At 44.2% G+C, this 18,586-nt stretch overlaps 1 protein-coding gene across 1 annotated transcript; it reads left to right on the top strand.

The window, feature by feature from the left end:
• The first annotated feature begins 14,271 nt into the window (after positions 1-14,271).
• Positions 14,272-14,808, top strand: PRND (prion like protein doppel). Its single transcript, XM_068523944.1, has one exon. It carries the CDS (start codon positions 14,272-14,274, stop codon positions 14,806-14,808), a length of 537 nt encoding a protein of 178 aa, XP_068380045.1.
• Positions 14,809-18,586: the final 3,778 nt, after the last annotated feature.

Here is an 18,586-nt window from a genome sequence, read left to right on the forward strand (position 1 = left end):
GGATTCAGCTCCTCCTGCATTAAGCTTACATTTCCATCCTTTGCCTCACTCCTGTGAGGCCTACCCCTGTTCTCCAGGAAGCCACACCTTCCACTGCGCACCCCCAGTCTACAAGCTTCACGTCTGCCTTGGTACAGCTGTCTTTTCCTCCAGAGCCGGTGCTCTGTTCTTGCCCTGGAGCAATGCTCCTCAAATTTGAATGTGCTCACCAATCTGTAAGTCCTGACTGGGGCCCAAGATTCTGCATTTCTCACAAGTTCCTAGATGGTGCCATGCTGGTTCTGTGAAACTTCACTGACACAAGGCCCTCAGGGTTCTCACACTATATCCTGCATTGGCACCTCCTGGAGGCTTGCTCAACACAGGTTGCTGGGCCCCACTGCAGAGTTTCTGATTCTGGAGTGCAGGGTAGGACCCGAGAATGTACATTTCTAACAAACTCCCTGGCAATGCTGCTGTCGATGTGGAGATTGCACATGGAGCTCCACTGCTCTATAGGAAGATGTAAAGGAAATAGAAGGCGGCCTGGCCCTGAAATACAGAGCTGTTAGGGAGACTAAAAACCTGACTGGAACTCTCCCTGGGGAGGAGAAAGATGGGCGCTCTAAGGATGAAAGGCCGTGGAGGTGTAAGGAGGTGGTTAACACCTGCTACCTGAAAAGCTGGAAGCACAGGTGAGTCCTGAGGCCCACCACTAGTTAGAGACTCAGCTAAACCTGGAATGGTATCCACCTTGCAAATGTAGCACTTCTCAAACTCTGATGTGCACACACATCACCTGAGAACCTTGTCAAAATGCAGTTCTGAAGCCACAGGTTTGATGTGGACTCGGAGATTTGGCGTTTCTACAAGCTCCCAGGTGATGTGATGCTGCTGGTCCCAGGACCACACTGAGAAACAAGGGCCTAGAGGCCCAAGTCATCTCTTCCAACCCTGGCCAAGACTTTGGAGAAGCACTGAAGGCTCAGGGGGAGTGGGGAGTGGCCAGCAGGGAGTCTTTACCTTCTCTTGATTTAGCCCTTAGTGCTGCCTCTCCTGCTCTCACAGCACAATCCTCCTGCCTGGCCTGAGTTAAAAGAATCAACCACCTGCAGGCAGCAGTGAAGTCAGCTTCTATCTTATCTCAGAGCCAAGCAGAGTTAGTTAGCTGCTACTGCGGGAAGTCTCAGACCCAGAGACATTCTGTCACTTGTCCAAGGTCACGTAAATAGTATATTCACAAAAGTACATTATGGAAACTCTTTGCCTTTGGTTTGTGATGATATTTAAGGGTTTGGCTCAAAGGTGCCAGGCCTCAGGCACTGTGCACAACCCATGGCCTCTGTGAAGGGCTCCCCCTGGTCTTCTGCAGGGCTCCAGCTTGAGGGGACTCAGTTGACTACAAGGGGAACCTGAAGGAAGGGTCAGAAATCCTAAAAGCAAGCTCAGCCTAAAATGCCTCCTTCCCTAGACAGACCCTCCATCACTCACTGTCCCATACATGCCTCCCTTGTATTATTTCAGAGGTGACCTGCAGCCAGGGCCCACTGGTTGGTGGCTCTCTCTAACCAAACCATGGTCCCCTAAGCCCTAGAGCACGAGTCACGTCCTGCTGGAGCCCCCAGGCTGGAGGCCACCAGGGTGATTGGGGCTGGGGGCTTTTTTTCTCTGTAACTGTTCTGGCAAATCTGCACCTTTCCCCCCTCCTTCTCTAAAAACAAACAATAAACAAATACACAAAAGCAAGGTCATTATCTTAATCTTTATATTGGGTAAAGATAACAGTTTTCAGTAACTCCATCCTTTAACACCCTTACTCAACCCAATCATTTCAGAAAACTTTACAGGACCTTGTTTCATTGCCTTTCTTGTTGAATATACCATCTTGATTAGTTTGCTAGGGCTGCCATAAAAAAATACCACAAACTGAGGGGCTTAAACAACAGAAATTTATTTTCTCACTGTTCTGGAGGCTGGAAGTCTGACGTTAAGGTGTCATCAGGGTTGGTTTCTTCTGAGGGTTCTCTCCTTGGCTTGTAGACGGACATCTTCTCCCTGTGTCTTCGCATGGTCTTCCCTCTGTGTGTCTCTGTGTCCTAATCTCTTTTTATAAGGACACCACTCATCAAATGTGATTAGGGCCCACCCTAACGGCATCATTTTTTTCTTTTTTTAAAATTTTTAACATCTTTATTGGAGTATAATTGCTTTACAAAACGGCTTCATTTTAACTTAACTTTAAATTAACTCTTTAAAGGCCCTAACTCCAAATAACTAACTCCAGTAATTTTTTGGTATTGGGGACTAGGACTTCAACACCTATCAAGAAATGTCATAGCAGTATGTCAGTGTCACTCTCAGTACAGCTCAAAGGCAGTCCCAGGACTAAGAGGGCCTTGTGGGTGCCCCACATTCACACACTACACCCTTATCTGGATCACTCTATGCCTTCAACAGACTGGGCCACTGCCCACCGATCCAGTCAGGATTGCCAAGAGTGCTTACCTCCTACTGCCCATTGCAAACAGAAATGCTTCCATTCTGGATACAGCCCCTGAAATCCAGCCACCACGCCCCCATGGCTCACACAAAGTGAAGAGTTTCGTAATCAAACAAAGTTGTTTAGTTTGGCTCATACTAATGAAGTTCTAAAACTCTAAGCCAGATAATGTTCCTCCCACACACAAATACACTGCAAACACACCTGGCTTAGAGTTATACTGATTATGAGTTAATTAACATAAGACGGAGTGTTAGCTATAATTCAGGGGGTACTACAGAAAGTTGGCAAGATACTATCCCCTCAATGCTGCCAAATTCTGAATGCTAGGCTTGCCCGTCACCCAGCTCGCAGTAGCTGTCCACACATGGAATGCGCCCACTCAGGTTTCTTTATGGCTCCAGCTCATCTTCCCAAGGCTTCAACTCCAAAATGCAGGGAGAACCCCACAGATTCCAGGCCCACCAGGTGGTCTTGCCATTGTCTAGACTCACAGACCAGGAACTCAATGAGAAAGGAGACCCTGTTTTCTTTGTCCAGCCTTATTTCCCCCATTCCCTTGCATGTCTCTGAATCTCCTTTTATTCCAGCCCTCCAAGGAGGCCTTTTCTCTCCAACCACTCTTTTCTCTGCACTGCCTTCCAGGAGGTGATGAGACATCATGGGTTTGTTATTTCCATGGCATCATGCAAATACCAAGGCTATTTTTGTGGACCAGACTAGCCCAGAAGGAGGGTTTCTCACCTCCAGTTAAGGCCATCAGACAGGGCTAATGTTTCCTCAAGAAACATCTCTGGACCTTTGATGAATGATGATATGCTTAGTCAAGCCCAGATTCCCCCTGTAAATATGTCAGAGACCATTCTTAGCTTTGAGAATTTTAGGAGAATGATTTTTCACTGCCACCCATGGAGGAGGCCCACTGTGGCTCTGCTGCTCATTTGATTCCCACAGCTGGGGTGGCCACATTCCTCAGAACATGCCAGGAGATGAACTCAATAAATAAACCAGGTTGGGCTGTTTGGCTCTGTCCAGCCAGCTTATGGAAAATGCCCGGTGAAAGCCACAACTTGCTTTTGACAAAATCACCTGAAGAGTACTTGAACAACAGAAACATTGTTTTATTCAGTGTCCCCTAGTTTGCAATAGTCAAACCACAATATCAAATGTAAGAGCATTTGTGTTCTCCAGGGTGATGGGTGTAAACCATAAAAAGGCTGAATGAAGTTCTGATGTATGCTACAATGTAAATGGACTTTGAAAACATGATGCTAAGTGAGAAAAGCCAGACACAAAAGTATAAATATTGTGTGATTCCATTTATATGAAATATCCAGAATAGGCAAATCCATAGAGACAGAAAGTAGATTATTCGTTGCCAGCAATTGAAGAGAGGGGGTAATGAGAAGTGACTGCAAATGAACGTGGGGTTTCCTTATGGTGTGATACAAATATTCTGGAATAAGATGGTGACAATGAACAACTTTGTGAATGGACTAAATATCACTGAATTGTACAGTGTGAAATGGTGAATTCCATGGTATTTGAATTATATCTCAATGAAACTTTCTTTAAGCATAGAATTACCTACCTAAGAATAGAAGTGATGAGTGGGTAGAGGGAGGTTCGGGCACTTGTTTGAAATTTAATCGTTATAAGAACATTTCAGCCCTAATAACCTTGGGTCCAAAGCCTTTTCTGGCCACAGAATCAAAGCCTAATCAATGAAAGCTGAAAGATGTAATACAACGTCTTGGCCTTTAAAAAGGTGAGCACCACAATAGTTAACCACAGAGTGATTGAACTTGTTTGCGCCTCCTGCAATATGTTATACTAGAGGACCTGCTGGTGTCAAGAGTTGAAAGAATTGTTACCAGGTGAAATAAATCTGTTACCTGTATGTGGAGAAAATTCGACCCCCTTTACTCAGCATTAAATACTGAAATTTCCTCGAGAAAAAGCTATGGTCTTTGAAAAATGAATGAAGGACCTGGAAGTTGTTTCATGCACCAGTTTTTGTGATGATTGCCTTTTCTACTACATTACAAGTTACTCCTCCTACAAACTATTTCAACAACTTTCATCCACCTGGTGGAAACTTTACCCTTTTCCCCAAAGATGGCATTCCTCTTGACTTCTCAATCTGCTCCGCAAAGTTAGCCCCAGCTGTTTCCTCTCCACCTAGTAGGGAAGTTACACAGATGAATAAGGACACACCCTCTCGTGTTATGAGCTAAGTCTTTGGCAAGACTGGGCGGTGTGAATACCAGGCCTTGAGAAATGGAGGCCTTCATATGAGCCTTAGCTTCTGAGCTGCCCACATTATATCCCTGTTTTACTCACCTTGACCTGCCCTGTTCAGGGGCGTTGCTATATCGTTTAAGAATCCATCTGAATAATGCATGTGATATTTTGGCTTTCCCTCCATTGGCTCTCCTTCCATTTGGTTTTCCCTCCCAAGTTTATACCAGATCCTCCTTCCCTGTGTGTCATTTCATACCTACATGTCACTTCCACTTGAGGTCAGGAGATCAGAAAAGATAGAAGAGGAGCATTGGTTCATGTCCAGTTGGAAAATTCTAAATGTTTCCATATGGCAGCTAAAGTGAAGGGGTGAGAGGCCCTGGTCAACTCTTGAAATCAAGACATCTGTTGTAGAGGTGAATATGGAGTGTGAACTGCTAGTAGAGACATATCTGTGCTGGATGGATTGTTCCCCTGGCAGTGACCATCATCCAGGGCTAGAAAGGAGAATGCATTGTTCAGTGCTAGCCCTTCCTACAGACCATAAAGCTGAGTCGGATGGAAGAAATTTGCAGGGCAGAAACAGTTGTGAAAAAAATCCAGCAGAACACCAAAGACATCAACTGTCCCTCTCTGTGCCTTCCTCCCTACAGCACTCTCAGTGGCAATCTGATCCTCCATTGGCACACCTGAAATAAGACACTACCCCCTGCCCATCCTCACTTCCCTCCAAAAACTAGTCTCATTGTCTTCCTTCCAGACAGTTATATCTGCAGATTTCCACTGCAATGATCACCACTTCCTCTGCACTCTGATAACCCTTGCCTGGTACCTGTCATCATACACACTGAACGAAGGGGCTATTTCATACTGGCAATCACAGCTTACCACCGTCACTTCCCCAAGAATAATTTTAAAAGGTATATTCAAACACATCATGAAATCTTTCCTTATTGTTCCTTAGAGGCACTCCCAAGGTGCCTCCATTCCTTTTCTCATGCTGTTCCCTCCACCAGAAATGTCTTCCTTGCCCCCCTCCACCTGACAAACTCCTGTTTATACATCAAGACCCAGCTGAAATGTCTATCCCTGCCAGACCACTTTGTGAGTCTGATGAAGCATACAGACCCTACTCAGAATAATGGCTTTAAATGCATAAAATACAGAGGTTACATAGGAAACCAATTATGCTGAAATAGAATTATCAAAACATTTTTACACTGATTAAATGTAAATATCAAAAACTCACTAAATAAGATCTACTAGTGGGCCTAATGACTTCACAGTGATAAGTGTAAGGCATATTCTGAGATTTGCTAAACCTGGAATTAGGGTGATCAACTTGTCCTGATTTGCCCCATACTTCCCGTTTTAGCACTGAAATTCCCATGTCCTGGGAGCCCCCTCAATCCCTGGCAAACTGAGACAGTTGGCCACCCTACCTGTAATGTGACCTGAAAACATCTGTGATTCTAGTGGGTTATGGTCACAGGTACAACTAATGCTACTGTGTCTGCTACCTACATTTTTCATGGAGGAAAGCCTACATTTCAGGTAGAGGTTAGTGGAAATAAAGATGTGATGGTTTTTCCTAAGTTCATGTATCTTCCAAATTCTATCCATGGACAGCCCCCTTCCAGGTTAAGAACCCCTGCAACTAGCAGGACGAAGTTAGGCCTAATGTCCCCTAACCTTTATACTTTGTTCTAAGCTCTACTATAACTTACCAAGCTGTTGTTACTGTTTATTTAAACAACACAACAAAATTTCTCCATTGAGCACCTTTCCTACAATGGTGCAAAGAATTAAAAGAAGTCTCCTGTACAGAGGGGCCGGCATGCAGCAGATGCATGAGGAACCCCGGAGACCTCTTATGAAGATGCATCTAAATTGGTTGAATTTGGCAAATTGCTTCGCAGCTTCTACTAAAACTGAAAAGACACTTATTCGATGACCCAGCCTCTCTGTCCCTGAGGGTTTGCCCAACAAGAATGAGAGCTATGTTCATCAAGAGATGTACATAAGAATTTTCAAAGCAACTGCATTCATAATAGCTCCAAGTGAGGAGCAACCCAACTATCCATCAAGAGGTGAAGAGATAAATAAATTGTGGCCTACTTATATAACCATATATCATACAGGAATGAGAATTGAAAAATAACACTTCTAGGCAACAACACTGATGAATGTCACAAACATAATGATGAGCAAAAAAAACCAGCAACAAAAAAGCACGTATTGCATGATTCCATTTGTATAAAATACAAAAGCAGGTGAAACTAGCTTAGGCATTGGAAGTCAGAACAGTGGGTACCATTTGGGTGGGTGGTGGGGGTGGGCATAGGGTTTAGAATGTTCTGCTGGTTACAAAAAGGTTGTTCAGTTTGTGAAAATTTTTTGAATCCTGCACTTACGAATGTACATTTTTCTGTACCATGTTATACTTCAATAAATGCTTTTCTTTACAATGTTGGGTCCCTCATTCCCATCTGCTGGTGAATCTGGTCCCTACAGCCATTAATATCAAGAAGTGACCTCTCCCTGCATTGTCCAGTTTGATAAGCTCTGCAGCTTGACCACTAATTTCCCCACCAAATGTGAACTCTCTTGATAGTGCTTTGATTTTCTCCTGGCTGAAAGCCATCACAGACCCAGCCTTTGGAACCAACCTCTTCAGCCTTTGTTAGTTGCCTTCATAGCAGTAAATCCTTCATTAGTATTTCTAGCAGGCCAATAATTAACACATGCCCGTGCACTCAAAGCAGCTCTTAGACTTTAGCTTACTTCCCTTTATAATATTTCAGGGGAAAGATTTATATTGAATTCTGGGATTCCAACAGTGCCAAGCAGTGTCTGATAAGCCCTAATTGGGGATGGGGGTGGGGTGGGGCAGAGTGATACCTCTTGCACAGATATGAAAACTGATTCTCAGTGTGAACTTCCACCTGCCCCAAAGATGCCATTTGTTTTCTGAGACAAAGGGCTGCTTACATGACAGAGAAGGCTAAGGTGTCCTCTGACAGATGATAACTGAAGCCACCAGAGGCAGAGAATGGCAGCATGGGAATGAGAACCTGGGTCTCGAGTTCACACTCGCTCTCTTTGCAGCATCCCCAGGGCCTCTCCTGAGAATGAAGGGCACTGTGGATAATGAAGGTGTCATTGCCCTGACACAGTACATGGCCCCTCTCACCTGCTCCAGGTAACCTCACTCTGGGGAAGGCCTTTCTCCTTTTGGACATTTTCCTGCATATTAAGGAGAGAAGACAAACCACAGATCAAATTATGCTTTAATTATCATGCTTTACAAAAACATGAGAAAAATGGTGGGAGGCTGAATGAGGAACTTCAACATGGTGGCCTAGTCTGGCATCCTCTGCCCTTCTTAGAATCTTTTCGTGGAAGTTTCAGCCCTTTCCCAGTCCAGTCCTTTCTGAATCAACTTAAAACAAAGCCTTCATGCTGTTACCCCTGCTCTAAATCTTCAGTGGTTCTCTATCTTCTCACTTATGAGCATCCTATTCCACAAACATTTAGTGATGCCCAAGATGAGTAACTGCCTTCAGTGATCCCTGATGTGCCACGAAGGAATTCCTCACTTCTCAACCCTCACTCACTCCCTCCCACTCCTCCCACCTTCCTGCCCTGAATCAATCCCCCACAGCCTAGCTCCAAACACCAGCTGTGGCCTGAGCAGGGAAGGGCAGAGACTGCAGAGGAAATGACCTTTTGATTAGTGCAGCCTGTGCTCTGCAAGTGTTTGCTCACCCTGTGCTTCATACTGCTCTTCTAGACAACTGTCTACCATGGAGTTTCAACTACCATCATGACAGGTCTTCACCATGCTGCCCTTGATTTTCTTTTTTTTAAATTATAAAACTGTTGCATTTATCCTTGTTAAATTTCCTCTTGCTGCCTTTATATATCCGGACCTGCTGCGATTTGGAGTGTTGAGCCTGCCCTCTGGCGCACAGCCCACCTTGGCAGCTTTGATCCATGTGCAGCTCTGACAACCGTGTCCTCAACCAGGCCACTGATAAGGAAGGGATAAAGGGAATCTAGATGCATCTGGATTCTAGGCACTGTGCTAGATGTGGGGCAAAGAGATGCAGGTGAAACACAGTCCTTCAACTTCCGTGTGCTCAGCTGAACATATGAACAACAAGGGAATGCTCCAGATGACTAGCTGGCTATGTGCCAAGTGCTATGAGAACCCACGTGAAGGCCCCTAACTGTGCTTGGGAAGAGTGAGCAAGCCATAGAGGAAAGTGATATTTAAGGTTTGCACAAGGCAATAATAAAAATTCTAAGAATATAAAAGCTTATCGTAGGCATATGCTATGACCCAGCAAGTCTACCTATCAGAGTACACATCCAACAGAGAAGTGATCACAGGTCCACCAAAAGGCACGTGCAAGAACTTTCATGGCAGTGCTCTTCATGCCAAAACCTCCCAAACACCCAGCAACAGGGGAATGGAGAAGTCTCACAATGAAATGAACAAGCTACAACTACACCCAATGTGGGTGAATCTCACATGTAATTTGAGCAAGACAGATGCAAAAGATTGTGTTTTATGTAATTCTACTTATTTGAAGTATAAAAGCAGGCAAAACTAATCTGTGGTGTACCTCTACAGTGGTCAGTATAGGGGAGGGGCAGTGACCTGATGGGGAGATAGGAGGCTTTGAGCTTTGTCATGTTCATCTTGTTAATCTTGGTGTGTGTTATATGGGTGTACTCAGTTTGTAAAACTACATAATGCTGTATACTTAGGATATGTTCAGCTTTCTGTGTGTATAGTAGACTTCAATAAAAAGAAAATATTGAGTATGGCTGTTTAGACAGCTACACAGCTATCTAGTAAGTATTTTATTCCAAAACACATTTCAATTCTTTCTCTACCATTAGGCCATGAGCTACATTACCTGCCTTATTTATCTCTATGCTCTCCCACATAACAGACACTTGATAAATCTTCAAGAAGCCAAGATATGGTAGGTGATCTTCCCACACACTAACCTTTCTGGATACAGTTGTTTTGCCATCACATGTCCTATCTTAACGATTAAGTTATTTATTTCTAAATGATTTCAGAAAGGTCCAAGATCTAATCAAACAAGGAATTGCTATAATAATGATCCATTCATGCATTCTAGAACTCAGTCTTTCCCTGTTGCTTTTTTTCTAATCCACATAATTTTCTATTATTCATGTTGGAGAGAAATATGTCACAGTCCTTTGCATCATGTAGCACCCAACACTGTGGATCAGTCTCATTCTCCCAGTTTTCTCAAAGGCCATCTACATTCAATTATTTTCCTAATATAATTATCGATGCCAGAAGACACAATTCACTCAGCTCTGGCATCTCAGCTCGTTTGAAGAAACTAATGTTCTCTCACTATTTCCTTGGCTGTTTGTTCATCTTTACAGGCGAAAGCCAAGTGCCAGGCAGGGTTGGAGCAGTTCTGTACTCTCTGCATCTGGTTAACAGTTTTCTTGCTTGTTTGCAGCTTCCAGAGCTCCTCCCATCTTCTCAAACATTTCACAGCCCTCTACACTCTTCTGTGCCTCTGAGAACAGTCTTTTGTTCACTAACAGGAGGAATCTGCAGCCTCATCAGCTCTAAACCAACCTCCCACTACACTGTGGGCAAAGTCCTCCTTTGGAAGGCCATAGAAAGAAGGGGAATGAAGAGGGCCTGGAGGGGAGGGGACATGGAGGTGATTGCACCAGATGGGGACAGGCAGGGGGGACAGTACACAGAGTACAGAACAGGGCAATGGATCTGCAGGGGCAGCACAGCCTCCTGGCTGTGTGACCTTGGACCTATCTGGGCCCCATGACCTTATAGAGTGAAGGAGCTGCACTAGAGGATTCTGAGTCCTTTCCAGCTCTAAACATCCCAAACCTAATTATTACCCTAAGCATCTATTATGTTGAACAAACATGTACTGACCCTTGTCTCTGGAGGTAGCAAAATATTGAGAGTCTTTTTCTTCCTTTCTTCTGCATTTTGCAAATAGTTTGTACTAAGTTTCTACTACTAATAGTGTATGTATGTGTATGTTCACAAAACCAAAATGTCTATGATTCTAGAAGGAAAATGAAAAAGTTTTTTTTTTTTTTTTTAAGAGAGGAAAATCAGATAAATTTTAAATTTTAAAAGTAGAAGCAGGGGAGAAAGAAAGGCCCATGTGGAGGCCAAAAATCCACCTAGAGCAGAGGAAACCCTGCAGGGACAGCATTCAATTTGGGGTTTCCCTCCTCCAGGGTGAAAAGTCTTTGTAAACTCTTCTGGCGTCATCTGCTGGTCATCCCAGAAGCAACAGCTTAATGTGGTTTGAAAGAGGGCTTTGAAGTGAATTTGGAAACCATCGGTAGGGTCATATTCAGGGTAAAGATCATATTCTATTTACAGGTAAATCTCACTCCAATCGCACCTCCAGAATTCACTTTTGATTTGGCGTTGCAGTGATGGTTGTAACACGGACACCTTAGTCCCTTCTGTGTGTTCACCCGATAACTATGCACAGCCCCTCGTGCCAAGAAAGGCCGATCCTCTGGCTCCCTCCCAGCTAGGTTTGGGCACCACTAGAGAGGGAGACACTCTGAGGAAATCCGCTCCCAGCCCGCACCATCTTTGAACGGTGTGGGTTTCGTCTTCCTCTGTCTCTGTCCCCTGGGTTTCCATAAACCTTCAACTCGGCCTTTTGAATAATTCATTGTTTCAAGCATTTCCTCACGGGCCCAGCAACTCAAAGTCCTGGAGAGTCCTCTCATTTATCTTCCACCCAACATTAGCCCTGCTTTTCCATGGAAGCTCCTCCAAGAAAATTGGTCCCTCACTCCCTGTGGGTCCGAGCTGTGGGTCATGTGGTCCAGCTGGTTTCTCTCCCTCTTCACAACCTGACCCTTCCCACAGAGGCTGCCCAGCAAAGGCCCCTTGGCTTCTGAAACTGGTCTTTAGGTGCAGGACAGTATGTATATCCAGCAAGACTTGTTTAAAGCACCGTCTTGTAGATATTGAAGGAAAAACATTTTCCTTCTAACACTTTTCATTTCAATCTAAAAGGCACCTCTCCAAATATGTCTTAAAAATAGCCCTAGCCAGACTCCTTGGACAGATGCAGCCACTCATCTATACAGCTGTGACACTGTGATATAATAAGAAATACATATTTGATCTTCATCCCCAGTTCCTGGCACAGAGCTCCTATAACTGTCATTTCCTGAGTGATAGGGGTGAGAGGAGCATCTTTTTATTATATTTGGTTTGTTCCCAGTTTCTGGCATGGGGTTCAAAGAGCTTCCAGGTTGGTGAATTCACTCACATTCGGGGAGAGTTGTGTACCCCAAACTCCATGAGAACTCCTGTACTTGGAATCCTTCCAGACCTGCCCTATGTACCTCTTCATCTGGCTGTTCATTTATATCCTTTATAATCAACCAGAAATAGTAAGTATAAAATATTTTTAATAAATAACTTAGATAAATAAAAGGTACCTCTCAAATCTTTCTGGACTTCATCAAGTTCTTCACATGGTGTTTATTAGTAAAGAGTAATGAAAGGGTCCATCTGTCTCAAGGCAAAGAAGCACTCGGGAACCCCTGATTGGTCATGCCAGGGAGGGAAGGGCTCCCATATTTGGAAAGCAACAGGAATGCACCTCCCCCTGCAGCTCCTACATAGCTGGGCAGGCCCAGGAGTGTGTGCAGGAGGTGTGCAAGACGACAGTGCGCCCGTGGCTGCAGAGGTGCACCGTACTCCCAGAGAAATCCCAAGGTATGCGGGGGGCAGAGTTTGCGTGTGCATTCCATTTTTGTGGCCAGGGTTGTTCATTTTTAATCAGACTGTAAACCATGCAATGATTTCTTTACTCTCACCTCCTGGGATGGGTCCCACGTCTGGGGACACTTGTGAGAATGTTCAGACATCACTGGTGTTCTTGCCTATGTTTTGGTCCTACAATAAAATGCTAGTTTAGGGTTGGCTGGTTGGGATTTTCTTTTGCTTTTAAGTCCTTGCCTCTGAAGACTAATTTCTTTCTCAAGATCACTATGCTTTTATTTTTTAATTTGATGCATCCATAATTTATATTATTACTGTTATTTAAGATTTCTCCTACCAAGGGGTATGGGCTGATGACATGGGTGTGGCCCCTGTTTAGGAGATAAATGAATGTTTGCTTCATGCTTGGATCTCTTTGGAAAAAGTTCATCTTAGCTCACTGTGATTGGGGGAAAGTGAGGGGTGGATACTGGAAGCCTGGGTGCTCAGGCTGCTGCCTGGCACACTTGTACCCACCCTGGGGCAGTGACTAGGTGATGCCTGCAAGTAAAGAGAAGTCAGCAGAGGTCTCTTTGCAAGAGTCCAGAGGAACCTGGGTGTGCACTTAGGTTGCATTTTGCCTCTTTTTCTGTATAAGAACCAGTGTCACACTAGAGTTGAACATTTTAACAGAGAAGTACTAATCACTTTTAGGAATACTGCAGGGAGGATGTGTTAGGGCCTAAGCAAGCTAACTTTTCAACCTGCACCAGCTCTGGTACTCGTGGACACAGTAAATCTTCTTCTAGAAGATAGCTTAAGCATGCTCTGCTGTAGTAACTCTTCCTGTATCCCTGATCCACATGGACAAAGGTCCAGGTGCTGGAGTGCCTTGAACAGTTGACCTTGAGAGGTGGATTTCCACAATAGCTATTGTAAGTTCAGGAACCAGATGTGACGAACTACCAGATTGGGGGGCTTAAGGGGGAGGGATATTCCCTGAGGTCATCAACAGCCTTTCAGATGCCCTGGGGCCACCTTGACTCTCAGTGCTTCCCCAAGCCCTCTTGTCTTCCCTGTCATCTCATTTCCTCTGAAATTCCTCACAGGCCCTGCTATTCACTTAGCTTAGGGGCTATCGGAGCTGCCCTTCATGCCCAGTGAGTCCAAAGCACAAAATTCAAGCACCATCCGCTCCAGCAGCCCAGAAGGGCAGTGGGGCATGGCAAGTGGGCACATGGGAACAGCATCAGACAGAGCTGGATTCAAATCTGCCACCCACTATTGTGTGGCCTTGGGCAAATTATTTAACTTCTCTGAATCCCAGTACAACTTTTATAAAGTGGGGGTAATAATGTACCTACCCCATGTGAGAATTAATGTTAGGCAATGTCAGTGGCTGGCACGTAGTAAGTGCAATAATAAACTAGTTGAGGGGGGAGGGTGGGGTCACACTGTCCCCAGGGTAAGACTGGAAAGGATATCCATGAATAATCAAGTTGCCCTTTGCAGCTTCTGATCTGTCTGAGAAAACCAAGATCACTGTCCTGAATTGATGTAATTCCAGGCAAAAGCAAGAAACTTGGTATTGAATTAACTTAACCCTGTGCAGCCCAAGCCTGGGAAAACAATTATGTTTCCAGAAAAATGTAAAGGGTGCAAAAATGCCATTCCTCTCATAGAATCTCCTACATGCGGGAGGGCGCAGGGGAGACTGGGGACCCCACTGGGGAAGTTAACTGCTCCGGCCTTTTCTGTTGCAGATTCTGACACAATGAGAAAACATCTGGGTGGATGCTGGTTGGCCATTGTCTGTGTCCTGCTCTTCAGCCAGCTGTCCTCAGTCAAGGCAAGAGGCATTAAGCACAGAATCAAGTGGAACCGGAAGGCCTTGCCAGGTACCTCCCAGGTCACGGAGGTCCACACTGCAGAGATCCGCCCAGGGGCCTTCATCAAGCAAGGCCGAAAGCTGGATATCGACTTCGGAGCTGAGGGCAATAGGTACTACGAGGCCAACTATTGGCAGTTCCCTGATGGGATCCATTACAATGGCTGCTCTGAGGCCAACGTCACCAAGGAGAAGTTTGTCACCAGCTGCATCAATGCCACCCAGGCGGTGAACCAGGAGGAACTGTCCCACGAGAAACAGGACAACAAGCTTTACCAGCGGGTCCTGTGGCGGCTGATCAGGGAGCTCTGCTCCATAAAGCAGTGTGATTTTTGGTTGGAAAGGGGAGCAGGACTTCAGGTCACTCTGGACCAGCCCATGATGCTCTGCCTGCTGGTTTTCATCTGGTTTATTGTGAAGTAAGCTTGCAAGCAGGCTGGTAGCCACAGAGATGAGTGGGTAAGCAAACCATGAGGGAGTTATCCCGGTTCTTCTCCCCAAGCCCCAAACCCCCACATGTTCTGAAGGTACCAAAGAGCAGTGATTGATTCTTCAGCACTTCAAATAACACTCCCAAGTATTCACTCAGGTTCTTGTTTGTATTTGATAAATGTGTGGGCATCAATTCTCTCCAGGCTCTACATGAGGGTGGCTTGTTCATCACTGCATTCTCAGCTCCAGTGGAGCATCTGGCACACCATATCATGCAATAAATATTTGGTAAGCAGATAAAAGAATGCACCAGGGACTGTGCCAAGCACTCCACAATACTTCCCAACAACTCTTAGAGGTTGGTGTTATTCCCATTGTATAGATGAGGAAACTGAAGCTCCAAGAAGTAAAGTAGTAAAGTAGCTAGAAAGTGTCATAACCATAATTCAACCCTGGCTTGTCTAACCCCAGATTTGCTGCTCTGTACAGTCCCACTTTTGGAAATATGAAAAGACTGATGCTGATGGCCATGTATTTGATACCTTATTATATGGAAGTTGATTAATTAGTCTAATTAAAGTAAGATATAATAAAGGAATTAAACTAAAATAGAAACAAAAGCTAGACAAAAGCCCATATTTCCTTGTAAGCCCATATTTCCTTTCCTTGAAGTACTGCCAAGCTGACTCTCAGAGTAGACTAGATCTACTCGCAGGATGTGCCTATGGCACAAATATGTTCTTTCTTAAGAAGGATAAGTACTTTCTATTCTCATCTCTGAAATAGTCCATGTGTTTAAGAAACTATTTCTAAATAGCATGTTTGCTTTCTAATGTTCCCCCAACCCTGTGTGCATGTTTTTAGGTACATGCATATGAGCATCTTTAAATATACTCCCTTTATACAGGTACTCGATAAAATCTCTAGCCGTTCTTTTACTGCCACTTTGGCAAGGAGCCATCATTTCTGTGAATCACTTACAGCTTCAAAAAAACAATGCCTTGACAGAAAGGTTAAAAAGAAACTATGTCTTTAGGAAGAACAAGAATTCATGCATGCCACAATCAAGAGCAGATACACCTCTTCTTATCATTAGTTAAACTATGTATATATAACAAAATATGAATACAGTTTAAATAAGAATAATGAATCTAATGCTCTAAAAGATGCCCCACAGGCCCTCTGGGAGTATGCTCAGAGACCACCCCCAAGAGTTGTTGAACCGTATTCGGAGATAAAAGTTGCTGAATATTATCAGTCGTCTGTAAGGGTGAAAAAATGCGCCTTGTCAGACAATCTATCCTAAGTAGTTTAAAACGTGAGTGTTGACAATGGTACCTCATGTTCTGAGCCTCCACTGCTAATCAGTGTTCTTTGCAAGGATACATTTGGAAGGTTTTAACATAGAAAACGGGTGGAGGACTTGGGGGCCAGGCAGCCCAGTGGAGCACCTCCCCCAGGGTGTACGGGGACCTGCCGCACACTCCTGACAGCACATGAGGAACGCCCACCTCCGTGGCTCTCGTGCTGCTAGCACGGTGCTCACCTTCCACAGTCCTGCTGAGTTCTAGATCAGAGGCCAAGACTAAAGTCCAGAACACATACAGGTTATTTCCTACATGTCAATTTTTTAATAATAACAATAGCAATAAAAACAGAAAGAACAAGTACTTATAGGCTGATGTTGACATTTCAAGTCCCGGCTCTCCTGAGTTTAATTACAAGGGCACACACAGCCTCATAAGCAAAATGACTTCATTACTTATGTGAAAACACTCAGGCCATGATGTAGTACATTTTCTATAATTCCTGTCTTTTCTCATTTCATTAATAGTTCCAGAAACCAGATTTAAGTGGGCATATAGTGAATTGGTATATAGTGATTCAAATGCAAAATTTATTTAAGGAACTTTTAATTGACTCCGTATGTGTTTGAACATCCTTGTTCATGTTTATGAATTATGAGATCAAGTCAAGGCTTTGTGAGTCTAGTTTTCACTTTAGCAAAGGGTTGTCAGGTGCCTACTATGGACAAGACTATGAAGGATTTCTGAATTATTCTTGATAGAGTCATTTTAAATGTGAATAATTTCACCAACCACTGATTTCTTGTCCTTTCTGAGCATTCATTTTTTTAATGTAAGTTTATTGTAAAAGTGACACTAAAATTACAACAGAAATCCAAAACAAAACATTGCCCACAGTCCCAGCATCTGATTGTCAGTGTTCTCATTTTGCCCTATAACCTCCTAGTCCTTACCATTTGCATATACAAATGTACATATTTGCAATAATAATGTAAGTGAGCTTGTATATTCTAAATTTTTGCTCAACTTTATGCTTTTTTCATTTTCTATGATTTGGGGTTTCTTCCCTCCCCCTCTGCCTTCCCCAACCCACCCTCCTTCCTGCCTGAGATGTAGCCTCCACGCTTTCCTTGTGCTCAGATATGTAGGACAGAGTTTTTTGTTTGATTACTCCTTTTAAAAATACTGTAATCATACACCCCACATTTAATGCTCTGCAATTTGCCTCTCTAACGCTGCATCATGACCCTTGCTCCAGTGCAACAGCTACCTAGTTAGTTAACCTGTCCTTTTAGAATGCTACATAATATTCCATACCATGGAATAGACCAGGATTGATTTAATCATTTCCTTGTTGACAGACCTTCAGTTTGTTTCCAGTTTTTCACCACTGCAAACAATAAACATCCTTGTACAGACAACTTTGTAGTCTGTTACTTTTATTTCCATGGAATAGATTTACACGTGAAAATTTCCGGAACAAAGCTGTGTGTAATTTAAATTTTTCTAGACATGACTAGATTATGTTCCTGCATAGCTGGAGCAATTCGCATTCCCCCTGCCATGTATGGTGCTAACATGTAAGAGTTTCATTTAAGTAAGAGCAACTGCCTTTTCCACAAATGGTGCTTGAGCATCTTCTCTACTTTGCACACGACACACCTAAAGCTTCCCAACTAATTTCTGACCATAGAGACCATTTGAAAATTCTAAAGCTGTTAGCAATTTCCATCCTACACCTGGTCCTCGGCCCAAAACATCTGGAAAGCAGGCGGAACGTGTGCAGGTTTCCGGCTCAGAGAGTGGTATGCTTGCACAACTCCACACTCCCCAACAGTCAGGGGAGGCATAGTGTGATGTTTCGTCGTGGCCTTTTTATTAATTTGCAGTAAAATAAGAAATGCAAGTATCTGCATTCCAGCAAGAATGCTCTCTAGGTCATAAAAATCAGAAGAAGCAGGAATCAAGCACACAGTGTAAATAGCCCACACTACTCCTTTCCTCTGAGTTGTCTGGGCAGACAATCAGCGTCCCCCTGGAGCCCCTCACACGCCACCTGGCTTAGGATGTGACTGGCAATATTCAGAAACCCCACCCTCTGGTCCTAACGAGGTGTGTCCCAGGTAGTGCCATGAGTTTGTCTTGAGCTGCCCACACTCCCTACCTCAAGCTTTCTGATAACAAGTGACTGGCTTTGGGCAGTGGCCCAAAGTGGACCCTTGGCCTTACTTTGCATCTTCGGTTTGGTCACATCTTTCATCTCTACCTTTTCTTCATGTGCTGTATATGGCTGGACAGGGATGCCCTAAGATGCCGATGTGTTGCTCTGTGGCACATTCTGGAGTCTGCCAGGGTCTCACCTGAAATGCTGACAGTGGGGCCTACGTGCCCACATGCAGGCAGTGGTAACACATGTGCAGACCATACATGCCAGGTGACTAATCAAGAAGACTTACACAGAT

This window comes from Eschrichtius robustus, chromosome 16 (genome assembly GCF_028021215.1).
Source record: "Eschrichtius robustus isolate mEscRob2 chromosome 16, mEscRob2.pri, whole genome shotgun sequence".
Taxonomy (NCBI): Eukaryota; Metazoa; Chordata; class Mammalia; order Artiodactyla; family Eschrichtiidae; genus Eschrichtius; species Eschrichtius robustus.